The sequence below is a fragment of the Mustelus asterias genome, chromosome 3 (assembly GCF_964213995.1).
Source record: "Mustelus asterias chromosome 3, sMusAst1.hap1.1, whole genome shotgun sequence".
Classification (NCBI taxonomy): Eukaryota; Metazoa; Chordata; class Chondrichthyes; order Carcharhiniformes; family Triakidae; genus Mustelus; species Mustelus asterias.
In genome coordinates, this window is record NC_135803.1 from 108,517,357 (window position 1) to 108,544,274 (window position 26,918).

At 40.1% G+C, this 26,918-nt stretch overlaps 1 protein-coding gene across 2 annotated transcripts; it reads right to left on the minus strand.

The window, feature by feature from the left end:
• Window positions 1-19,501: 19,501 nt before the first annotated feature.
• trnt1 (tRNA nucleotidyl transferase, CCA-adding, 1) lies at window positions 19,502-26,918 on the minus strand. Of its 2 annotated transcripts, none has more exons than XM_078209434.1 (7): window positions 26,649-26,918; window positions 26,046-26,239; window positions 24,734-24,872; window positions 24,465-24,591; window positions 22,371-22,564; window positions 21,977-22,230; window positions 19,502-20,928 (listed from the first exon to the last, which is right to left on the minus strand). In XM_078209434.1, the coding sequence occupies exons 1-7, from the start codon at window positions 26,773-26,775 to the stop codon at window positions 20,680-20,682; spliced, it is 1,284 nt and encodes a 427-aa protein (XP_078065560.1). In that variant the 5' UTR covers window positions 26,776-26,918; the 3' UTR covers window positions 19,502-20,679. The 2 variants fall into 2 exon arrangements, with proteins under 2 accessions (XP_078065560.1, XP_078065561.1); XM_078209435.1 differs by having other exon boundaries at window positions 26,644-26,863.

Below are 26,918 nucleotides of genomic sequence, written 5' to 3' on the forward strand. Positions count from 1 at the left end.
GACTGACCTGCTGGGCATTAACAAGATGTTGGCTCTCTCTCAGCTAGTTTCAGCCATACGATGACAGTATTGATGCATTCTATTGTACACACAACGATTGAAGCCAATGTAAATGTCACAGTAGTTTGCACTGTTGTCTAACAGCAGCAGGGGCCCAGGTTCAATTCCCCACTGTCTGTGCGGAGTCTGCACATTCTTCCCATGTCTGTGTGGGTTTCCTCCGGGTGCTCCGATTTCCTCCCACTGTCCGAAAGATGTGCTGGTTAAGTGTATTGGCAATGCTAAATTCTCCCTCAGTGTACTCGAATAGGCACCGGAGTGTGGCGACTAAGGGATTTTCACAGTAACTTAGAAATCTTAGAAACCCTACAGCACAGAAAGAGGCCATTTGGCCCATCGAGTCTGCACCAACCACAATCCCACACAGGCCCTACCCCCATATCCCTACACATTTACCTGCTAATCCCTCTAACCTACGCATCCCAGGACACTAAGGGCAATTTTAGCATAGCCAATCAACCTAACCCGCACATCTTTGGACTGTGGGAGGAAACCGGAGCACCTGGAGGAAACCCACGCAGACACGAGGAGAATGTGCAAACTCCACACAGACAGTGACCCAAGCCGGGAATCGAACCCAGGTCCCTGGAGCTGTGAAGCATCAGTGCTAACCACTGTGCTACCGTGCCGCCCCTTCATTGCAGTGTTAATGTAAGCCTATTGGTGACACTAATAAATAAACTTCAAATTTTAAGCAATGGGGGAATGGAACCATAGAATCACGACAGTGCAGAAGGAAGCCATTCAGTGCAGCAAATCTGCACCAACTCTCTGAAAGAGCATCATACCCAGATCCACCCCTTCCCTCATTTTCAAATATCTGCCATTGAAATTTGAGGGATAGTTAATCAGTACCTGGGGAAGCTACTTGCATTTTAAGTAGCTTCCCAAAGATATGAGTCGACATGCCTGCTTCTCATTTGTACTCAACCATATCAGTCACTTGACTCTCTGGAATTCATTTTGTGATGGTACCGTGTCATATTTCCTTGTGGTATTTTAAAAAGGTTAATCTTGCAATAAGCTATGAGGGTATATGATGTGACTGTAGAATAATTTTAAAAGATTTTGAATATATTTTTTCTAATTTACTAACAACCTGACTACTGTACTGTAATAAAACTTGAGAATGATTCTGTATTCAAAAGTCATTTTTAGTCATTTAATATTAGGTCATCTAGAGATAGTAATTCATTCGATTTCCAATTGCATTAATCAAACTGCATCAAGTTACCATTCTCAAGTATATCAAATAATATTTTAAAGTCATTTTTAAAAATTATGTTAGAATCATAGAATACCTATAGTGCAGAAGGAGGCTATTCGGCCCATCGAGCCTGCACTGACAACAATCCCACCCAGGCCCTATCGCAATAAACATATTTACCCTACTAATCCCCCTGACATCCGTCTAACACTAAGGAGCAATTTAGCATGGCCAATCAACCTAACCCGCACATTTTTGGACTGTGGGAGGAAACCGGAGCACCTGGAGGAAACCCACGCAGACACAGGAAGAATTTGCAAACTCCACACAGTCACCCAAGCCGGGAATCAAACTCGGGTCCCTGGCACTGTGAGGCAGCAGTGTTAACCACTGTGCCCCTGTGCCGTCCTGTTCCAAAGCTCTTTCCAATTGTGCTGACTGATGGAAGACTTTGCGTTTGATGATATATAAATGATTCTGAAATACAACTTTTAGGAAAATACTTCTCAATGGGAGTGCAATTTTGTCCAGTATTAGTGCCTATTAGTATCCAAGGTGGAACCTCCACACCAATTTGTTTTAAATAAATGGGCATGCTCCATTACAACTGGGTTGCATTTTAATATTTGTGCAACAAAGTCAAAAGACGTTAATAGTATCCACAAAAACAGGCATTTACTTCAACAGTTGTAAGATTGGAAGCAAATCCATGATTAAAATGAATTAAGTATGCGAGTTAGGACGTGTATGTTCACCTCTGGTTGACCGATAGTGGAAGGGAAAGTTGGCCAGCCCAGGCTTCAAAGCTACATTTTCAGTTTCGAAACGCTGCAAGGAAACACTCACTTTCAAGGCAATTGCTGACAATTCTGTCACAGGCTGGAGCTCACTGAAAATGTTTAATGGCTCACATGAATACTGTATGCAATAAATTCACCTTTCACAACATGTTAAACTTTAAGAAAATTAGTAGCAATTTGTCACAAGTATTCTCAGCAAGGTAGTAATAAATTATGACCCTGTGCTGGCTGCAGTTTGCATATTCTGCAGCTTTATTATTCAGTGCCTGGAACAGGATGGTCTGACTATCTCTGACATACAGCATCTTTCTGCCTCAGTCATTTTGGTCATTTCTGCTGAAGTTAATCTCACATTTGAGGAAGAAGGATTTACATTTGCCGTCCATGTCATTTTTTCATTCTCGTACTCCAAATCAAACTTGGTATCTGCAAGATGTCATTATCTGTTTAATGCACAGTGGAAACTGCCATAAATCACATTCCTGTGAATTGAGATTGTCTTGGTTTCCATCACGTCTGCAGAAGCAGTGATAAGAGTGTTTCAAAAGGGCCCATAAATAAACTGAGACATCATCAAAAAAGATTATCCCTGTTGCTTTTACTTAACATCTTATTTTTACTACTCTTCATGTAATCTACTAACAGAATTTGAGCAACACAGGATGGGTAGCATTTGAGGACAGGTAGCAAATAAATCAAATGAAGAAAATTGCTGCATCAAGTGATAAAAGTTTCTGAATAACCAAACACTAAATATAATATTGGATATTTAAATCTAAAAGCTCCAATCTGTGACAGAATTGTCAGAAACTGACTTGGAAGTTAATGTTTCCTTGCAGGATTTGGAAAGGAAAAATTCAGTTTTAAGCCCATCTTGATTGACTTATGCAACACCCCCAGATACGAACCTACTTGTTCTGACTCTGTTTAATTTATTTTGATAATGGTTTCGCTTTCAATTGTTACGAATATGAAGTATAAACACAATTGATTTAAAAACAGCTTGATATGATTGTCTTCAACCTTGTGGCACAAATATTAAAATACAGACTTGAAAAGGAGGCATATGTCTGTTCAGAGAGACAGAAAGAAAAAAGATAAAATCTCAAAGAACAATTTACCAAGAAATGTGACTCCTCGGATTACATTGCTCAACTGGTGGGCTGGCAATGTAGGCTACGTGACCAATTATCTCTTCTGAAGAGTCGTCATACGGATTCAAAACTCTATTTTCTCTCTCCACACTTGCTGCCAGATCTGCTGAGTTTGCTGTTTTTGTTTCAGATTCTGGCATCTGCAGTATTTTATTTTTATTACTAATTATCACATTGTTAAAAAGGTACATGTGATGTTCATTATTAGATGTAACTTTTCGTGGTTAAAGAGCAAATAATGTGATCATTGTTCTTAAAAGGGGCGGCACGGTGGCACAGTGGTTAGCACTGCTGCCTCACAGCACCAGGCACCCGGGTTCGGTTCCCAGCTTGGGTTACTGTCTGTGTGGAGTTTGCACATTCTCTCCATGTCTGTGTGGGTTTCCTCTGGGTGCTCCGGTTTCCTCCCACAGTCCAAAGATGTGCGGGTTAGGTGGATTGGCCATGCTAAATTGCCCCTTAGTGTCAGGGGGACTAGCTAGGGTAAATGCATGGGGTTATGGGGATAGGGCCTGGGTGGGATTGTGGTTGGTGCAGACTCGATGGGCCGAATGGCCTCCTTCTGCTCTGTAGGATTCTATGATTCTATGCAAACAATGAGGGGGCTAAAGATGAGATGCCATTTCTATGAAGCAAACCGTAGAGTGGAAGTAAATTGACCAGCATGTTCTAAAGTTTCACAACTCACAGGAGATCTCTTTATCCCCTGGACATGTTGACCATTTACATGTTAAGAACAGTCTGCATTGTTACCTTGATCTTATTTTTCCTGCAGGATCTGACCCCATATTACCAACAATTCAAAATAAAAAGGTCCCATGCTTTGTATACAACTGCATTTCATCTGCCACTTACCAAAAAAGTAAAATTTTACCCTAATACTGATTCATTACATATTCTGAATTCATTCCCTGTTAGCAGGGTTCCTATGTATAAATAAATCAGTAATAACTTTTAAAGTAAATTATTTGAAATTACATTCTGAAACATTCCCTGGTTATGCTGAGATAAAAGCAAAATACTGCAGATGCTGGAATCTGAAACAAAAACAGAAAATGCTGGAAAATCTCAGCAGGCCTGACAGTGTCTGTGGAGAGACGAGAGCCAACATTTTGAGTCAGGATGACCCTTCGTCAGAGCTGTCCCTGGTTATACTGGTTACAGATTTTGCATTTGAAAAATGCAATGAGTTTGCATAGAAACTCGAGGGAGAAAACACCTCTTAAAACTAGTGCAAGTTTTGCCCAGATCACTGATTGCACCAAGAGTGGAAACTCCACACAAATTGTTTGCTTTCTTTGAATCAAAATGCATGTATTGGTAAGACCTCTGGCTAACAGTTCACAGAGTATCAAACACTGAAGGCTTCTCTATGTAAGACAGTTAACTCAGATCTCATCCTCTGTTTCACATATGTTAAATATATCATAGCACTATTTGGTAAGGAACAGGACGGTCTTTTATGCAAGCTTCAACTAATACCAAATGTAGATTAACTAGTCATCCATCCGATTGCTGTTTGTGGGGATTAGTTTTGTACAAATCCCGACAAACAGCAAAAAGGCAGACAGGATTAAGGAGAATCCCAAAGCATTTTATACATATATTAGGAACAAGAGGGTAGCTAGAGAAAGAATTGGTCCACTCAAAGACAACGGAGGGAAATTATGTGTAGAACCAAAGGAAGTGGGTGAGATCCTTAATGAGTACTTTGCATCAGTATTCAAAGAAGAGAGACATGTTGATTGATGATGTCTCGGAGGGGTATGTAAATCCTCCAGAGCAAGTCATCATTACGAGGGAGGAAGTGTTAGGTGTATTAAAAAGCATTAAGATAGACAAATCCCCACAACCAGATAGCATCTATCCCAGATTATTGAGGCAGACACGAGAGGAAATTGCTGGGCCTCTAATAGAAATCTTTATTTCTTCGTTGACCACAGGTGAGGTCCTAAAGGATTGGAGGATAGCTAACATTGTCAGTGATAGTGAAATTGTTGGAGAAGATGCTTAGGGGTAGGATCTATACACATTTGGAACTGAATGGTGTTATTAGCATAGTTTTGTATGAGGGAAGTCATGTCCCACTAATTTGATTGAGTTTTTTGAGGAGGTGACAAAAATGATTGATGAGGGAAGGGCCGTGGATGTTGCCCACATGGACTCCAGTAAAGCATCTGACAAGGTCCCTCATGGCAGGCTAGTGCAAAAGGTAAAGTAAAGTTTATTTATTAGTCACAAGGAAGGCTTACATTAACACTGCAATGAAGTTACTGTGAAATTCCCCTAGTCGCCTATTTGGGTCAATGCACCTAACCAGCACGTATTTCAGACTGTGGGAGGAAACTGGAGCATCCGGAGGAAACCCACACAGATAAGGGGAGAACGTGCAAACATACAGACAGTGACACAAGCCAGGAATCGAACCTGGGAGCTTCGCGCTGTGAGGCACCAGTGCTAACCACTGTACCACCCTGCCGCCCTAAAAGGTTTAATCACACGGGATCAGGGATGAGCTAACTAAATGGATTCAGAACTGGCTTGGCCATAGAAGTCAGAGGGTAGCGGTGGAAGGGTGTTTTTCTGAATGGAGGTCTGTAACTGGAGGTGTTCCACAGGGATCAGTGCTGGGACCTCTGATGTTTGTCATATATATAAGTAACTTGGAAGAAAATGTAGCTGGTCTGATTAGCAAGTTTGCGGATGATACTAAGATTACTGGAGTTGCGGATAGTGATGAAGATTGTCAAAACATACAGCAGGATACAGAAAGGCTGGAAACTTGGGCGGAAAAATGGCAGATGGAACTTAATCTGGACAAATGCGAAGTGATGCATTTTGGCAGATCCAATTCAGATGAGAGCTATAAAATAAATGGCAGAGCCATCAGGAGCATAGACGTACAGAGAGATCTGGGACTACAGGTCCACAGATCCTTAAAAGTGGCAACACATGTGGAAAAGGTGTTGAAGAAAGCATATGGCATGCTTGTCTTCATCGACTGGGGCATCGAGTAGAAAAGTTGGCAAATTATGTTACAGTTATATTAAACATTGGTTAGGCCACAATTGGAATACTGTGTCCAATTCTGGTCGCCACACTACCAGAAGGATGTGGAGGCTTTGGAGGGAGTACAGAAAAGGTTTACCAGGATGTTACCTGGTATGGAGGGTATTAGCTTTGAGGAGAGATTGAATAAACTGGCATTGTTTTCCCTGGAAAGAAGGAGGCTGAGGAGTGACTTGAAAGAAGTTTATAAAATTATGAGGGACATAGATAAGGTGGACAGTTGGAAGATTTTTCACAGGGCAGAAATGACAATTACAAGGAGGCACAAGTTCAAGTAAGGGGGGAAAGGTTCAGTAGAGATGTGTGGGGGAAGTTTTTTTATACAGAGGATAGTGGGGGGCCTGGAATGTACTGCCAAGTGAGGTGGTTGAGGCAGACATGTTAGCAACATTTAAGACTTATCTGGATAGACACATGAACAGGCAGGAAATAGAGGGATACAGGCGGTTAGTCTAGATAGGACAATGCAGACTTGGTGGGCCGAAGGGCCTATTCCTGTGCTGTACTGTTCTTTGTTCAAAATGGGTGCTCTGTTTATTTACATAATAAAAGCCACTGACTTCAAAGTAATGCACTATTTGCGAAGTTCTTTGAGATATTTCAGAGGCATGAGAAAAAGTGCCAGGAAAATGAACATCTTTTTTCCTTCTTTAGATATTCACCTTCAACTTTAGAGTTGGAAAAATACAAATTATCGCAATGCTTTATTTAATCATTTCTGTTTGCACAAAGGATATTCAATGTCCAGTAACACACTTCCTTTAATATGTTAGAATCTATTAGAAAATGTGATAATTGAACACTTAGAATACAATGATATTATTGAGCAGAGTCAACATGGGTTAATGAAATGTAAATCATGTTTGACAAACCTGTTGGAGTTTTTATGAAGATGTTACTTGGAGCATATAATGACGTTACTTGACTCACCTGATGAAGGAGCAGCGCTCTGAAAGCTCGTGATTCCAAATAAAACTGTTGGACTTTAACCTGGTGTTGTGAGACTTCTTGGAACAAAGGTAAAGGAGAATTGGTGGACGTGGTGTATTTGGATTTTCAAAAGGCTTTTGATAAGGTCCCACACTGGAGGCTAGTAAACAATAATAGATCAGATGAGATTGTGGGTAGTATACTGGTATGGATTAAGAACTGGTTAACAGACAGAAAAATAGAGAGTAGAAATAAACAGGTCACTCTCAGGACAGTGGGTCCTGCAAGGATCATTGCTGGGGCCATATCTGTTCATAATCTACATAAATGATTTGGAGTTGGGGACCAAATGTGATATTTCCAAATTAGATTATGCCAGCAAACTAAATGGGAATGTAAGTTGTGAGGAGAATGCAAGGAGGTTTCGAGGAGATTTGGACAGGTGAGTGAGTGGACAAGAACATGGCAGGTGGAATATAATGTGAATAAGTGTGAAGTTATCCATTTTGATAGAAAAAAAAACAGAATGACGGAGTATTTCTTAAATGGTGAGAGGTTGGGAAGTGTTGATGTCCAAAGTGACCTGGGTATCCTTGTTCATGAGTCACTAAAAGCTAGCAACGTGGGTACAGTAAGAAATTAGGAAGACAATTTGTATGTTGGCCTTTATTGCAGGGGGATTTGTGTACAGGAGTAAAGATGTTTTGCTGCAATTGTGTAGAGAATTGGTGAGACTGCACCTGGAGTATTGTGTACAGTCTGGTCTCATCTGAGGAAGGATATACTTGCCTTAGAGGGTGTGCATCAAAGGTTCACCAGGCTAATATCTGAGATGGCAGGATTGTCCTATGAGGAGAGATTGAGGAAACTGGACCCGTACTTTCTACAGTTTTGAAAAATGGGAGGTAATCTTATTGAAACTTACAAAATTCTTATAGGGTGTCCCAGGGGAGATGTGGATATGTTTCCCTCGACTGGTGAGTTTGGAATCAGATGGAATCAGTCTCAGAGTAAGGAGCAGAACATTTACGACTGATAAGAGGAGGAATTTCTTCACTCAGAGGGTGGTAAATCTTTGAAATTCTCTATCTGAGAGGGCTATGGAAGCTCAAACACTGAGCATGTTCAAGACAAAAATTTATAGATTTCTGGATATTAATGACATTTAGGGATATGGGAATAGTGGGGGAAAATGGCATAGCAGTAGATCAGCAATGATCTGTTTGAATGGTGGATCAGGTTCAATGGGCCACATGACCTACCGCTGTCCTATGTGTGAAATATGCAGTATTCCATTTAGAAATATATCAAAAACTGCTACTTCAGACTTTTCCAACGGGTGTAACCAATTCTGGTTCACTGGTGACACTGCAAAGAGGATTTTTAATGATAATGTTATGTCATGTTAGCTACTGAAAAAATAGTTGTTCGCACCGTATCAAAGAGCCAGAACAGGCACCAAGGGCCAAATGTCCCCCTTTAGTGCTGTGTCATTCTACAATTCTATACTGTATGCAAAAGGTTTTCAGTAAAAGGACTAGCTGAATCTGCAAACAGTTGGCATCTTGATAGAATTAAGGAAAGAAGAAAAAACTTTTGCATAGGAACTTAATTTTGAGTTAATATTTCCTCTCTTCACTGGAGTTTTCACTCTACCTCCCTCCAAAGCTTTCTTTTCCCATAGCCTTTGTTCCACTTCAACCTTCTCAACGTGAGATATCCCACTGAGTCATCTTCTTGGTCAATCCACCTGGCACTCAACTATAACAGTTCACACTGCAGCTGGTATATTTCACCTACCACCACCACCCTTCACTTCTTCATTTTGCAGTAGCCATTTATCTCATTGCTATTAGTGGGATTTGCTTTGTGTTTTAATTGCTGCATTTCCCTACAGTGACATGATGGCCTTGTCAGTGGGACCAGAGGCCATTGAACCCCCCCGGTGGTCAGGGGCAGGGCCGGGCACCCTGGCACTGCCAGCCTTGCACCCTGGTGATGCCCACTACATACCCAGCATTTTCTGGTGGGCAGTGCCAAGGAGGCAGGGCCTAAGGGGGGCAGTGCCCAAGGTGCAGTGCCTGAAGGGGGTGTGGCCACGATGAGGAAATGGGGGCAGTTCCATGGCAGGGGGAGAAGGGGGAACTCTGTGATCGGGGGTGGGGATCGGCTGGGGCGGTGATCAGTTGTAGGGGTTGATGTCCAGGGTGGGGAGACTGGCACAGTGAACAATTGGCAGCAGGTCCTGCTGTCTGTTGGCGGAGTGGGGGGATAGTGATAGATTTCCCAGTGTACTGTGTACACTGTATGTATGCAGTTCACTGGGAGATCGAGACTCCTGCGCAATGGCACCCCTCAAGCTCAGCAGCTGGCTTCCCGGCGAGATTAGACTCCACCTTCTCCTCCTGTTGGCGAGAATTGCATTGTGGCTTTTATTTTCAACTAAGTGCCATACGATAGTTACTGGGAGCTCGCCCAAAAAATCTGTGTTGTTCTCTCCTGTTTTCACGCTCATTCAGCACTTAGAATTTTTTTGGTAAGATCACCCCCTCAGAATTTCATGTATATTACGTGTGCTTAAAAAAGCCGTAGACCAAATTTATTGATATTTAATTCCAGGTTCCTCTCTGTAGATAACATATTAATATTGTTGTTGGGAGAATTAATTGGACTTCTTACATTTTATTATAGTATCTCACTTTGTTTATAATGCCTCACCTTATTTTTCCATACAATAATTGGTTTAATGGGTTTTCCTGAGCTGCGATAAGTACACAAAAAGCTCCATTACATGAAAGTAACTTCTCAAAGCTGATGTGGAACCATACTTAGACTCAAGATGCTTCACTGCAATCAGAGATTTAAATTGCTCTTTCAAAGTTTCTTGCATCTATTTTTTTCTGTTCTTTCAGCTCAACTTATATCAACCTTAACCAAGCTTGTTTCACATGCGAGCAATTACTTTAATCATAAAATCAATTATTGAGTTAATATAAAATCATTCTTACTATGTTTCTCTAAATGGCTTGGCACTGGAAGATTGACTTTTATCCTTTTAGCTCTGCATGAACCACTTAAAAGTCTAATTAGTACATGTGTGTTGGAAAACAGTGGCCAGATGCGAGAAACATTTAGTCTGTATTACTGGGGTATTGATCGACTACATGAGTGGATCAGCCCTAATGCAGCATTTAATAGAAAATAAAACTAACTATAGAAATACTTTTGTGCATATGTAATGGAGCTTGTTGTCCATTATTCAAGTAAAGGGCCTCAATTGAAGAAATGACATCTGTGTACTTCTTCACAATGTTCCAAAACACTTTACAGCCAATTATATACTTTTGAAGAACTGAAGTACAATAGTATCTGGGACTCACTAATGATATTTAGATTAAGTAATAAAGGGCCTGAAGCCAAATTCGCTGGAAAAACAGGACCAGTAACATCGCAAGAGGCGAAAAACCGGCACAAGCCTCTTGCCCAATCTTACCAGCTCGCCACGCCGATCAACTGGCGGATGAGCCAGTAAGATTGCCCCCTGACTCTTGCTCACAGGTTACGCCCTGTGTCTTCAACTCAAGAACCATAATATTCTGGATACAGTTAGGTTCAGCTGAAAAATGTCACTAAAACAGTCCCAGATAACCAACTATCAAATGATATATCCACTTTATCTATGAATATCTTTCCTCCTTATTGTTTTAGTGAAAGCAAGATGATGCATATTGAAACAGGAAATGTTTCACACTTCCTCCTCTCAAGGAAACCTTATCAAAGGCGACTCAATATGAGTAATAATTATTGAGTGAATATAAAGTAATAATATTAACTGCTTGGACCTTCCTTCAGATATTCTATTATAACCCAAAACAGGTGTTACAAGTCTGCCGCATATTTGATGATCTTTGAAATTTCAATTTGCAAGAGGATATTGCTGCACTGGGGAAGTTTTAGAGATAAAAGGCTGAGGGAGATTCAAGGCTGAAATCTCCAAGTTATTGCAAAGCTGGACTTATTTCATCAAAAGGAATGATTGAAGAGGAGACATGATGAGAGTCTTTAAAACACCAGAAGAATGAAAAATGCATATATAACTCTTCTCATTTGTTCAGTGAGCACAAAAGTGGAGAAGACAGGTAAAATGTTAATGAGTGTCAAGCCCGATATGAAATTTAAAGTATTTTTCTCTCTAAAGTGTTAAGATACTTGGAATAGGTCCCAGATAAATTTATCGTGTCAATTCATAATTTTTTTAAAGAAATGGATAAATATTTGGCTGTTTTTTTTAAATGAGTGTCAAGAATATCTGCCTTTGCTTGGCCTGAAGTACAAAATCCAAGAATGTTATTGTAGAAGTGCTTAAGCACTGCACTACATATAAAACCACTCTTTGGGGTATTATTATAAAGTCTGCTGTCATCATGATTTTGATGCATCTTTTGAACAGATTAATCTCAGCAATTGTGGATATGTCAGAAGTGTGGATTCTCATTATTGGAGATCTTAAAAATATCAAATTTAAAATTACATTCCTTTTTAAGTTTTCTTTACTGTTTCTTTTTACTCCCTGTTAATTCAATCGATCTTTGTCTCTCTTTATTTTCCCTTCCATATCTGATTTTGGACTCACCCAAATCTTTTGGTTAATGTGTACAGTAGGTCACCAGCATTTTATGCTCAGCTTCTGTAGGCTGCCGGGACCTCCCTATCTGAGCTTTGCCCACTGCTCCTGACCCTGAGGCTGCTCAGCTGCCAGTCATCTGATTGGCTACTCAAGTCATTTTTTTTATTTCAGCATCGCCATGTATGAGCTGAGGTCTTTAGAAACTTGAGAAGACTGCTATTTCCGGGGATCTGCCAACAGTCTAAACTTACATTCGCAATGATTCATTTTTAATCTGGATTTGGAGTGACACTGCCTATCATAAAATCCCTACGGTGCAGGTGGAGGCCACTCAGCCCATCGAGTATGCGCCAACTCTCCAACAATATCTTATACAGGCCCTATCCCCATAACCCCATGTATTTACCCCACTAATACCCCTAACCTACACATCTTGGGACACTAAGGGGCAATTTAACATGGCCACTCAACCTATCCTTGTGCCAGATGAACTTAAGATTTTTTTTTAAAATTGAAACCTGTTAAAAATAATGGTAGGAAAATGGTGCACCAGAGGCACCTCAGCATTGTTTAACAATAAGCAATTTATCAGCAGTAACCTCCTCATGGATGTACAGTTTGGGTTCCACCAGGATCACTCCGCTCCTACCCTCATTACAGCCTTGTTTCAAACATACACAAAAGAGCTGAATGGCAGAGGTGATGTGAGAGTGAGTGCCCTTAACATTAAGGCAACATTTGACCAAGTGTGGCATCAAGGAGCCCTAGCAAAACTGGAGTCAATGGAAATCAGGCGGCATGCTTGCCTTTATTGGTCGCCTGAAGGGGCTTAAGGCTCCGAAAGCTTGTGTGGCTTTTGCTACCAAATAAACCTGTTGGACTTTAACCTGGTGTTGTTAAACTTCTTACTTTATTGGTCGGGGCATTGAGTAGAAGAGTCAGAATGTCATGTTGCAGCTTTATAAATCTTTGGTTAGGCCACATTTTTAGAGTATTGTATTCAATTCTGGTTGCCACATTACAGGAAGGATGTGGAGACTTTGGACAGGGTGCAGAGAGGTTTACTAGGATGCTGCCTGGATTAGAGGTGTTGCTATCAGCAGAGGCTGGAAAAATTAGGGTTGTTTTCTCCGTTCTGACGAAGGGTCATCTAGACTTGAAACGTTGGCTCTATTCCCTCCGCACAGATGCTGTCAGACCTGCTGAGATTTCCCTGCATTTTCTGTTTTTGTTTCCTCTGGAACGGTGGAGGCTGAGGGGCAAATAAAATTATGAGAGGCATAAATAGAATTAACAGACAGAATCTTTTTCCTAGAGTTGAACTGTCTAATACTAGGGGGCATTCTCTTAAGGCGAGAGGGAGAAAGTTCAAAGGAGATTGTGAGGGACATTTTTCTTTACACAGAGAGTGGTAGGTGTCTGAAACGTGCTGCCAAGGGTGGTGGTGCAAGGCAAATACGACAGGGGTATTTAAGGGACTTTCAGATAAGCACATGAATATGCAAGGAATAGAGTGATATGGACCAAGGGCAGGCAGAAGGGAGTTTAATTTGGCGTTAAGTTTGGCACAACATCGTGGACTGAAGGGCCTGAACTTGTGCTGTACTGTTTTATGTTCTATAACCTCCGCTGGTTGGAGTCACAACTGGCACAAAGGAAGATTTTTGTCATGATTAGCAGTCAATCATCTCAGCTCTAGAACACCACTGCAGGAGTTCTTGATGGGAGTGTTCTAGGCCCACACATCTTCAGCTGTTTCAATGACATTCCTTTCATCATAAGATCAGAAATGGGGAAGTTCGCTGACGACTGCACAATGTTCAATATAATTCGCGACTCCTCAGGTACTGAAACGTCTATGTCCAACTACAGCAAGACCTGGACAATATCCAGGCTTGGGTTGACAAGTGGCAAGTAATATTCACGCAACACAAGTGTCAGGTAATGACAAGGAAGGATCTAACCATTGTCCCTTAATATTCAATGGTCTTACCATCGCTGAATCCCTCATTATCAACATCCTGGGGGTTACCATTGGCCAGAAACTAAACTGGACTACTGTGGCTACCAGAGCAGGTCAAAGGCTAGGAATCCTGCAGCAAGTAACTCACCCCCTGACTCCCCCAAGCGTAGCCACCATCTACAAGGCATAAGTCTTATATTTTTCTATTTATTAGTCATAAGTAGGCTTCCATTAACTCTGCACTGAAAATCTCCTTGTTGCCACACTCTGGCGTGTTTGGGTACACAGTGGGAAAATCTAGCATGGCCAATGCACCTAACCAGCACATCTTTTGGACTGTGGGAGGAAACTGGAAGACCCAGAGGAAACCCATGCAGACATGGAGAGAACGTGCACACTCCACATTGACAATGACCCTAGCCGGGGTTGTAAGGCAGCAATGCTAACCACTGTGCCATCGTGAGTGTAAAGGAATACTCCCCACTTGCCTGGATGATTGCAGCACCAACAACACTCAAGAAGCCTAACGCTATCCAGGACAAAGCAGCCCAATTGATTGCTACCCCTTCCACAAACATTCAATCCCTCCACCACTGACAAACAGTGGCAGCCATGTGTACCATCTGCAAGATGCACTGCAGGAATTCACCAAGGTTCCTTCGGCAGCACCTTCCAAACCCACAACCACTACAATCATCAAATTTTCAATGAGTCATTTTTGCGCAAGGTGAGCAGAATTCCCAAGTTAACCCGGAAACATGCCTCAGAACCAGATGCAGAATTTTATGGGGGAAGGTCGAACAAGCATCCACACCTCCCCGTGCTCAATTGTTGTGGATACTTACTCGGAGCACAAACCATGCAGATCTGGGTTCAGCCCCACATGGATCGTGCTGTGTCTCTCCCCAAGACGATGGTGACCCAGAAGTAGCTGGTACCAGACTGTCAGTAGAGATCATCAGCTGATTAAAAGATACTGAAGCCACACAGAACACTGTCTGTGGACAGGAGACAACAGAGTATTTTGATTGCCTTAATCATCTCCCACAGGAGCTACTCTCTCCTCCACTACCCATTAGAATTTCTAGCCGAACATTTCACATCCCAGAACTCATCACATACACTAAAGCTTTATGTCACATAATTAAATGACAGTGTTAAATTTGTTACTGTACTTTAATTTTGAAACTCAGTACATTATTTTGATTCTTTGATTATTCCTTTTTCCCATTACCTTTTTCATTGACATAGTTCACACCAAAGTTTTAGTAATCTTTAAGAATAATTGTGAAGTTTTAAATAAAGACTTGTTATTTTTCTGCATTTTAAAAATTCTGATGCTATACAATTTTTTAAAAAATTCATTTGTGGGACATGGGCGTCGCTGGCTGGCCAGCATTTATTACCCATCCCTAGTTGCCCTTGAGGTGGTGGTGGTGAGCTGCCTTCTTGAATCGCTGCAGTCCACTTGCTGTGGGTTGACCCACAATGCCATTAGGGAGGGAATTACAGGATTTTAACCCAGCAACTATTTGCTACCAAGTTGAAAAATTTCAAATATATTTTATCAGCATACTAATGGAAGGATAATAATAAATAATAAACAAAGCCTTGTGGATGTTATGTATGCTGCATTCAGTAGCAGTAATTAAGAGAAATAGTCATGAGTTACCAACCAAACTACACACATTGTAACATATAAGCATTAAAAATGTTCATATAGTTCAACTTTTAAGGTTGTCCACCTGATCGGTCATTTACATGGACATGAGATGCGTAGAATCATACAGCACAGAGGAGGCCCAACATGTTTGTGTCAGCATCTGTTGAAAATCATAAGCTTTGCTAACCCATGTTAATTATCTCATGTTTCATTGCTTTTGCTTAACAAGCCTTTTGCAATGATGAAGATTAAGATGAATTGGCAGTTTGGCAGAGGAGTATTAACAATTGTCCTGCACCTGAAAAGGACAATAAAAGAGCATTTGCTCTTAATCAATGCTATCACTAATGTCCTTGTTTCCTGACAATAATGAATGGTGAGATAATCATCAGTCATTGAGAACCTGCCATATTGACACAGTTTAAGATCATAATACGCCTCAATTAGAAAGATGGATAGTGGTAAATTTCAAGCATGAAATGTGTGCGTTCAAGTCAGTAATGGAAATTACGTGGTGTTTGGACTCCTGCTACAATAGGTTAAGTTACAATCCTACACGTTGTGATTTTTGCATTTCTTGCACTCTTGGTGTAGATTTATTTAAGATTTAAATGGTAGAACACAATTTAAGCCTTTTTACTGTCTAGTGCTCCTCCTTAGGCATTAACTCTGAAGGAATGCAGTTCTACGACTATGGATTATTTATTGTATAGGGAAGCCTATTTGACAATCTGACTGTAGAAAATATCAAAGTCAAGTTAGCCCAGTCCTGCCACATCATTCATCGGTGCACTTTCCAGCAAGGGTTCTCTCTCCCCTTACCTAATCTCAAAGGCACAGATCAACTGCAGCTCCCTCAGTTAAAATAAATCAATCCAACAGAGATTTGGGATTTCCCTGGCACTTAAGACTTCACCAGTTAACCCTTTTGTATTTTTTTCCTGGAGTTATATTTTTCCCAAAATTAAATAGGGAATTGTTGTTGATCATCCAAATGCCGGCGGCTTGAAACAGAAGAATGCAAATCAGCTGAGAGCAGTCCTATTCTTGGATAACAAGTGCAGAGCTGTCGAAGGAGGATGGTGTGGTCAACCATACCAAAGGCTGTAGATAGGTCAAAAAGAATGAGGAGGGATGTCACATAGAATGTCATTTGTGATATAAGTACTGTTTTGGTACTGCGGCAAAGGTAGAAACCGAATTGGAGTGGGTCAAACTTGGAGTTCTGGGAAAAATGAAAATGTCATGGTGATAACACAGACCTGGTTCAAGATAGCACTGGGTCCTAAATATTCCTGGATAAAAGGTGTTCAGGAAAAATCAGGAAGGAAGGAAACAAGGCAAGGTGGGAGAATTTTTTTTTTAAGGAGAGTATTACAACGCTCAAGAGATGATGTCCTTGAGTCAGACAGGATTTGGAGTTAAGAAACAAGAGGTACCATCACACTTCTACATGATGGAAGGTCTGCCCACAGAGCCACACTCTCCACCATGGGTTGGCCAAGGAGAAAGATCATGAATCCACCAGCCCAGCCAGAACTGGATCAAGCCCCATGTTCCCAATCTGATCCGCACCAGCCATCTAGCCAAATATGAAAGCACATGGAATCCTTTAGAATGGGCTTTAGAAGTGGTATCAAGGGAGTTATGATGAGCCTTTATAAAACACTGCCTTAGCCTTATTTGGAGTAGTGTCCTGTTCTGGACACCACACTGTAGAATGTGAAGGTTGAGAGGATGCAGAAACATTTATGAGAATAGCTTCAGAGATTAAAGATTTCAGCTATATGGATAAGATTGAAGAAGCTGCAGCTGTTCTTATTTGAGAAGATTGAACAGATTTAATATTGCAAAATCATGAGGTCCAGGAAAGTAGGTAGACTGTTTCCTTTAGCAGGAGGGGGGATTGAGAACCAGAAGACATCAATTTAGGATGAATGGCAAAAGAGCCAATGATGACATGAGATAAAACCTGTTTATGCAGTGAAGCTAGGATCTGGATGTGCCCTGCCTGTGAGTATGATGAAGGCAGATTCACTCGTAGCTTTCAAGGGAATCAGATTACCAACTGAAATGATTTGCAGGGTTATGGAGAAAGAGCAAATGAGTGGGCCCCACTGAGGTGCTCTTGCGGAGAGCCAGCACAACAGCTAAATGGCCCCTTCTATATGACACTATTCTATGATTCCACTTGAACCAGAATCCTGAAAATTATTCTTTTTAGGCCATTTCTCAGATTTTGTCATCAATATTCTACTGGCAAATATTTTTCATTGATCTGATATTTATTAGGAAACATATTCAATGTTTGAATATTCAGAGTTAGTGTAGGAGTTGACTGCCTATAATTTTTTCATCAATAAAAATTAAACGTTTCTCACTGAAAGGATATGGATCACTTTTGGTCATTGTACTGCTCAATGTGACTGTACAAATTCAACTGAAGCATTTCACAGTAAATGTGCTTTCACTAAATCACTGGAGCATTTTTGGTGAACCAATAGTTTCTCAGCACTGTACAATTATCTTATAGTCAAAGTATTAACCACCTCACATTTTAAGAACCGACAGTATTCCTAGTTAAGTAAAAAATCAAGTATCTTATCTTTCACCACCCAAAGACACCCCAAAGCACTTTCCAGCCAATTAAGAACTTTACAACACCAATTACTTCTGTACTTGGAGAAAATTGGTCGCTAATTTATGCACAGCAAGGACTCCACAAACAGCAATCAGAAATGGTTGCTTAATCTCTTTTTGCTGCTACAGATGAGGGATAAACGCTTCCGGGATGGTTCCTTTCGTCTTCTTCAAACTTAATTTTTCATTCGCCCAAGGGCGTCAATGAGCCTTTGTTTAGCATCTCATCCAGAAGATGGCAGTTTCAATGGAGCAGAGATGAGAATGCTCCTAAGGACAAGGTGGGTAAGTGCCATTTGCATATTGTCATCCCATGACAATGTAAACTGACAAATTTTTAAACCTAGCAAATTATCAAATTGAATTTTAGACCAACTTCTTTCCATTAATTCAAACTAGTTTCAACGTGCACACACCATCGCGAACAACTTGATTATAGTTAGAAACTGCGTGTGCATCTAACTTCAGCTGTTCCCTCATCCCCTTCAACCACTCTCACCCACAGTTGCAAAGCCTGGGTGCAGTTTGATCTGCAGCTGACTTTCATTTTTCAGATGATCATTCATCAAGATTATTTTTTCCATCAAAGTGCCTCTGCCACTTCTTCCCTTCCATTGCCCTGATTCAAACTACTTTCATCACAACATTTCTAAAGTATATTACTCGACAGCCACACTTGGTGTTATACATTGTGGTTCATGCCTTATCTTGCAAACACCCTACATTATTTCTCACTTGTCAGGCTTCACTGGCTCATATTTGAAAAATAACTATAAGATCTTTATCCTCATATTCAAATCTCTCCATGACTTCACACCACCCAACCTTGGTGATCTCAATCTTGTGAGCCTCCACAAAGGTCAACTAACACTATTTACTACTCTGCACCAGTTCAACCACGTTTAAATAGTCACCGACATGAAAAGTTAACTTTTTTTCTTCACAGGTGCTGCCTGCTGAGTACTTCAAAGTGCTATACCTCTCTACACCAGGAAAAAAAAACATGAAAGTAGCAACAGAAGCTGAACTGGGAGAAGACCTGTGACAGGCTTCCTGTTCAGAAAACAGGTGCTCACATAAAACTTCTGCTGACTAAACATTCCACAAAACCACCTTCCAGCAATCGTTTCTACCCCCTCTGTATTTCTTCGTTAATACAATGCAGACGTTTCTTGACTAAATTTAAGCAGGAGCTTTCTTCTTTAATTATCAAACCATTGTTATGCAGGAATGAGAATGTGCTGTCATATAGTTTTGTAATACATGAGCATCCTTGGCAATAATTAGATGCCTATCAATACTTCAAAGTAATCAGGTCAACCCATAATTTCAGTTCAAACATGTTAATCTAGTAACACAATGATTAAGGATGATAAAATGAAAAGAAATGAGAAGTTCAGTATTTATGTTAAAGGTATTCATCAGTGCTTCAAATAACATGCAAATAAATGCAACAAGATGCATTCAAATGAAAACAAATTCTACAAGTTGAGATGAATAAACCATTCTCAACGCTTCCTATTATTTTTCCTATATATAGCATCTAACTATACCTTGAATTAAAAGGAGCCCAATGCAAAAATGGTGAAGAAGAAATGGTTACAACAGACACAATTGAGGATAAACATTGATGGAGATCTGGTTTTTGTAAGCTCTGCCCATAATGTACATCAAGCAGACTTCCTGGAGGCATTTGGAGCCACTGGAAACATCTACCATTTCAATACGAACTAAACAATAACATTCTGATATCACCCCTATTTCCCAGCATTTTCACTTGATATGTGTAAACCATGTCTAGACCTCTTATTTTGACAGCAAAGGAGAACAGTCCTGTGGCTCTAATACCATCCTATCTGTAGATGTATTTTTACCCGAATCTGTTGTTTGAGGACCAATTAATGCATTGCTAATTGGTAACAGTTACAAGGTCATTATGATGATTCAAACAGTGCAAATTCATCAGAACTGTGCATTACACATGAATAATTCATGGGAGAAGATAAAAGATTTACGACAAGAGTAAAATAATGTGAGAGATGAACATTTCAATTCAGTCTATCGTCTACAAGAACAACATTTGCTTACGAGCTCAGGTTTTTTTATTTTCTTTAAAAGACCTTCATACAGAAAGACTAATCAATAGGTTAGAGTAATAACTAGTGAACCTGAACTCAAATTTCATATTGAAGCAGATTTATAGATCTAGTCCTTCAGGTTGCAGTCAGTTATCTAGTACAAAGTGAACTAACTTTTAGCCATACAAACCGTTCAAACCTTGAAGGCCTAATTAGATGAAAATGCCACTCGGTCTTAACTGACTCTTGGTCATCTACACGATCCAAATCTACCCAATTTGTTTTAAATCCAATTATGTTAATTAATAAAACTAGTCACCATGCAAGTAAACTATAATGATCTTAGTGATAGAAAAAAACTGGAACTAAAAATGCAATAAACATGTACACAATGAATCCAAGGCTGATGACAAAAACATTTCAGAAGAACAAAAATAGTTTTCAACGCAAGTCTTTCTCTCTCCATTCCAAAAGTCATCAAGGTGTGTTTATGGATTCTTTACCATACTGAGCAGTTCTTCCTTATCCATCAGGTAACCACTTTTTTTCCATGCATTCCTAAGTTCCTGCAGCATTGTCCCAATTTCCTTTCCGGAAACAATTCCGATTCTCCTTAGATCATGACCACTAACAGGAAAGCGTGGAATGGACCACTGCTCCATAGCCTTCAGTAACTTCTCCTCTCCTTGGTACTTCAGCAATTCACACATTCTGTTTTGCACATCCGGTTCTCTGGACTGAAAAGTGAGCAAAAAAGATAAACCAAACCAATAGTATCAGTCTTTTGACCAAATACTCCCAAGCAATACCAAGTAGTAACACTAACCATTCAGCAACCAACTTAATGCAAAGTTACATGTGAACTCATGAACAAATAATATGAAAATTTGTGGTCAGATACTTTCAAGAAGATTGCAATTTCGAAATTATGTTGGCAGATTATTAAATGTGATCTGTCTGCTTTTACCATCTCAGTTAGACAAAAACTAAAATTGTTTCCATGTGGTAAAACATCCATTAAGTGTTAAAATTAGTGATGATGCTTAGGTGGTTAAGCAAGTTTAATATATGGTACCAGATTTTACAGATGCTTATTAAAGTGCCATAGAAGTCACACAGCCAAATTATTTTTTATATATAAAAAAGGGCTGAGTTTATACTACAGATACTGGCACCTGTTTAAAGCAACATTGGAGATATCAGAGCAGTTACGCTGCTGGTTCTGTAGCACTCTGACCAGAAAAATGGTGCTCAGCTCATGTTGTATTTCAATTTATTCTCCGGATTGGTGTAGAAGTTATTATCTGAATGTTCGTGACCTAATCGATCCCACACTCCACAAAACACAGAATTCTGAATTTACGTTTTCTATGTTTGTTACTGAAACAACTTTAAAAACGTCATAGGTTTAGATGTAAACAAGTCCTGGCGTGCATTAAATCTCTGTGACCTAAATATCTTTGCCAAAAACATCCAAATAGCTTGGCTGAAATTGGCCACCATTTTTCTAAAAATCACCTAATTTAGGCTGCGTGATCCCCTTAAATTAAAAACGAATGAATACTGCACTCAAGGCAGTCGGAGCCAATAAACCAACAAAGCCAGCGTGTTCACTGTTTCAGAACTCAAAAACTATGTGATGCAGTTCAGTTCCACTAGAAACTCCCATTAAACAGAGTAATCTGAAAGCTTTACTTACAGAAAAGTCAGACTATATAAACTTAACATTATAATCATGCTCCCACCTTTTTGATTTGAAAATTTTGAATTGAATTTGTTACTTACATCTATAATGAAATCTCTGTAGGGTTTTAATGGATCAGAGCCATCAGCTTTAATTAAATCTCTTCTGTATTTAACTAAGAATAAACCAAGTTGCTTTTCCTCTTTTGAAATTTTGAGTCTCAAGTCAAGTCTCAGAACATCATCTTGTATTCGGAACAGCGCTGAAAGGACAGTCATAGGTTTTGGAGAGTGGTGCTGCACATTTTTGCACACATTGTTTAGTTCTTCCAAGTTGCCATCAATTACTGGTAATCCTACAGGGGAAATTGAAGTTAAATTAAAAATAAATAGACAAAGCGGTCGTACTAGCATCTAGCAAAAACAAGGAGCTACGTCATGCATTGACAACTCTGCAAGGAACTGTACATACTGTAAAAGACAGTTATATGCCTACCAATATACTGGGCTACATCCAGGTCATACAGGAGGCTGACAAGATGAGCAGCATGGTTTCCAACTAGAGTTTTTTTCAGCTCTAACCAGATTCTTTCTCCAGAAATCCCAGCCATGCCCTTTGCAAATTGTTTGATTGACTTCAGTGTCTTTGGGTCATGGTCCCCTGACTCTTTGGCAATCTTGCCATAAAACCTAGAAGGCATAAAGTTATCAATACAATTACTAGATATTACAAGATTTCAAAGTTTATCCAACCCCCACAGTTGTTGCACCAGTCCAGCCACTCTTCCAGAGAGTCCGATGTTTTGATTTTATGTTTTAAATGGAGAGAAGGGTGAGTTTAAGTAGTTCATGGACTTGGGCTCTACATTTCAGGGGTCTCTCTGTTTACCAGAGCCTGTTCACCTTCAGCATTATGTAAATATTTTGCATGTGTTGTTGGCGGCATAGAACTAATGGTTATGGGGTTTCAAAATTCTCATTTGTCACACAAGTATAAAATTGATTTCCAAATGTGATACTTTTATAATCTAACAAGAAATAGTTCAGAGTTGTCATCAAGGTAGAATCTGATATGATTCTCAGGTGAATATAACGATATTGCTTTAATCCCCTAAAACTGTTGCTATAACTATATAACGTTGAATGCTTCCTTGGAATTACCAATAATTGATTTGCAAATATCTTCTGCGTGACAGCAACTTGCTGGTACCAGCAGTAGACAAGGAGCAACAGTGAAAATACTTTGCCCAATAATTTTTCTTGAAAAGTTGGAGACACAGAAAACAAAACATCAAGAATAGCTCAGTGCAAGGCCATCTGCTTACATTAAGAGGGCCACAATGTTTTTCCTGATGAATTGCCACTCAGCTCTCCTCAATCAATAAGTCTGTAATCACTTTTCTTTAAAGAGACAAAAGACTGGTTTGAAGGAAAACTAATTTATATTATATCTTCTGATCTATTGGTGGTAGTCTCACTTACAATCAGGGCAGGAAAACAGCACAAAGTCAGCATGGGATGTCAGATCTCCTGTGGATGTGGATCTGGGTGGAAGCACATACACGTACACAAATTTAGTTCAGTATATGGGTCAGAAGTAAAATACAGGCCTCAACCAGGCTCAAATAAATTGGCCTGGCGACTTGCAAGCTCCAACAGTGGAGATTATAAGCAAAAGGACTGTGTGTCAAATAGGTTTTATTTACTGCAGCACCTTGATGGCTGAGAGGGAGTCCACAAATAAGAGTCCTTGTTCAACGGACACTGTGTACTCAGGCCCTTCTCTCTGTAATTATATTTGTGAACTGTAATTGGCTTCTGGAGGAGTGACTGAATTTAGTATCACAGATCATGTGCGTATAAAAATCTCTACTGTAGCTTGGCATTCTATTTCAGTATTCTATGCCCTTAATGCATCATAACAGTGGAGAGGGTCCGAGAAAGCAGAATAGAAGGTTTTTCTAAAAATAAGTTTCTGCCATCATATCTTCAGCAAATATACATAACACAAATTGTATGGCTCAGAGATTTAATTAACACAGCAAGTTCAGCAAGATTCCTGAAACATTAAATTCTCTGTGCATACATCCAAAATATTTTAAACATTTTCAAAGATTTATCAAAGATATTATTTTTCTCACCCAACCACAATTTTATGTCATAAATGCAAAGTAAAGTTTTCAGAATTTGGTTATTCACTATGCAAGAATAAGTGACAAATGCAAAGTTTATCTTTTGCAAAGCTGATATATTGCAGGTTACATAAATACATATTTCCAATTTTGGTATTTCTAGAGGTAATTACAAAACAAATTTCAGGTTTCTACAAACTGTGTGCTAATTTCATGAAACAAAAACATTAGAATTTCACGTTCAATGGATAACTTATACCTGTTCCAATGTTTTCCAATCACCCAGTCCTTGATAAATATTTGTAAATGTTGAAAATGCAATTCCTTCCAATTATACAAAAATAAAGTCGTCCTTCAAAACCAAGGCATGCTTATTAGGTTTCTCCCTCATGAAACATCTAAAATTTGGCACCACACCATCTTTAATCAGATTGCCACTAAAGCAAAAACAAACGAACCTAAAATATCGCATTATTCTCAAATAATCTTCCTGTATCCTCTGTGATGGATCGCCAACAAATCGAACTTTCTTGTTCTTTAGATCCTCATAGCCATTGAAGTAATCATATAGTGTGCCATCAAAGTCTGAGAAATAATTGAAGCATCAAAATGAGTTTTAGTAGAAAGTCACTGCCTAATAAATTATACATCCATTTTAACGTTAAATGACAAAACAAAAATATTTTTTGGGTAATATTGCCACCTGAAACAAAAATTAGTGTATTACCTAAAAACATTGCATTAATGGTCAGGTCTCTTCGTTGAGCATCCTCTTGCCAGTCTGTCGTAAACCGTACATCTGCATGCCTTCCGTCTGTTACAACATCAACTCGTAATGTAGTAATCTCAAAGTTCTGATTTTGAACCTATCCAAGATATTTAAAATTGGAAAATTAAAATATTTCACTCCAAACCCTAAGAACTAGATCAATCTTGGATTGATGTATTTGCAGCCAACCCAAGAAAATAAGTCATTGAAGTGGTTCGAACTTTATATCCCAGATATACATGAGTTCCAAAAGTCATGTATCAGGCTTCTCTCCCCAAAAAATATAGTTGAGTGTCTTTATTTTTAGACATCTATAAATTTACTCCTGAAGATTACATTATTCCACTTATGTAAAAAATACATAATGTACATAAGAGTAAAGCATAAAATTCTAAAATAGTCTTAAATTGTCAGATAACTCGAATAAAGCAACTTTTGAATTAATAGACTGTTCTTAAATAATTTCTCTGAATCATCTACGGCAAATTAAACTTTGTATACTACTCACAGAAACTGGGGATTAATTGACATTTATTTTAACTACTGGCTTATATTAGCCACCCATTTAAAACGTTCTAAATTATTTGTCAACACATATTCAGTAATTTATCAGTTAAACTCAATAGGATCTATAGTTTGAGACAATACAGACGTTCGAATTTCGAGCAATATTCAGCTGCACGAACATTTTCCTGGAATTGCTCCAGTCATTTGGCCCATGGGGTCTGCACCGCCTCTCCAACAGAGCATCTTACATAGGCCCTACCCTTGTAACTCCCACAGTTACCCCATTAATTCATCCTAATCTATTCTTGGGATACTATGGGGCAATTTACCATGGCCAATCCACATAACCTGCACAACTTTGTAATGTGGGAGGAAACCGGAGCACCTGGAGAGAACCCATGCAGGCATGGGAGACTCCATACAAAACTCCACATATTTTAAGAGGCAACCACAACATGTCAGTCCCATGTTATCTTTATAGGCTTACTGTTGAACTGGCCTTTACATTTTCGTTCAATTAACTTATACTTGGTGTTAACAACTATGTTTCTAAATTTTTGGCATACATTTAATAACCTGACACTAAATGCAGAGATGGGAATTCAAGCCTTATTCTTTGACAATGAAATATGCAGAGATAAGAATGGAGGCCTCACTCTTCCTGACAATGAAATGTTTTCCAAAAGTAGGTGATAAGCTACTAAAACACAGGATTTATTGAAGTTGCAGGAAGAGACAGGCTGTGTACACATCTCAGACCTACTCTTGCAGTGATGGTTCCATGTTTCTCCCCTTTGTTGTTGATCATCCGAATGCCGGCGGCTTGAAACATTTCTTTCATGTGTTCGGGGGTCGCTGTGGTGGCGAAGTCCACATCTTCAGGCTGTTTTCCGCTTAGTAAATCCCTCACGGCGCCGCCTGCTATTCTCAACTCGTGGTTGTTTTTACTGAATAACTCTGAAAGGGAGGAGAGAAACAAAGCGCTCGGTCACTCCTGCGGGGAGACTTTCTCCATGAAAAAATAAAGATTTCACTGGCTCACAGCAAGCTGGGATTGCAAAAAATAAATGAAAAACTGCACTTAATACCGACAGACTAACAAGAAGATGTGAAGAGATGAATATTGGGGGAGGGGGAGGCCAAACAGGAACATCTTGTTGTCCACTCCCGGTTTAGACAAGGCACCAAGTGGGCTATGCAGCAGATGGCTGGCTCTCGAGCTTAGGAACAGAGGGGGAGAAGACCCCAGCTCCCGGGACACTAGCTGCAGGTTCACAACCCACAAGATGGCGGGCGGCTCGCCGCTCCCCACTCGCGGCAGCGCCATCAATCCCAATCCCCGGGCCTGAGCCTCGGCTCACCTCACCTGCGATAGTCTTCAGGCCGTCCGTGAACAGCGACTCAAACTCCACCGTCTTGAGCTGCATGGTGAGGAGGCCTCGCTTCAAGGCGCCACCACTCACACCGACGATACCCAACGCTCGCCTCCACATCCAGCCGGGCCGCCGCTGGAGAGAGAGAGAGAGTGGGGCGGGGGCAGTGAGGGGTCACCAGCCTGAGCGCCTCACTGCGGCTGCGCCTGAGCAGCTCTCGCGCGATCAGTCCCAGCCTCCCCACAGGAAGAGGGTGAATGAGT

Excerpts from the sequence above, each read along its gene's own strand:
- trnt1 (XM_078209434.1), bottom strand. The coding sequence starts at position 26,775 with ATGTGGAGGCGAGCGTTGGGTATCGTCGGTGTGAGTGGTGGCGCCTTG. Across the intron at positions 26,240-26,648 it reads CGGCCTGAAGACTATCGCAG|AGTTATTCAGTAAAAACAAC; the intron begins GTGAGGTGAGCC and ends CCTCCCTTTCAG. Across the intron at positions 22,231-22,370 it reads GGATGTAGCCCAGTATATTG|GATTACCAGTAATTGATGGC; the intron begins GTAGGCATATAA and ends TTTCCCCTGTAG.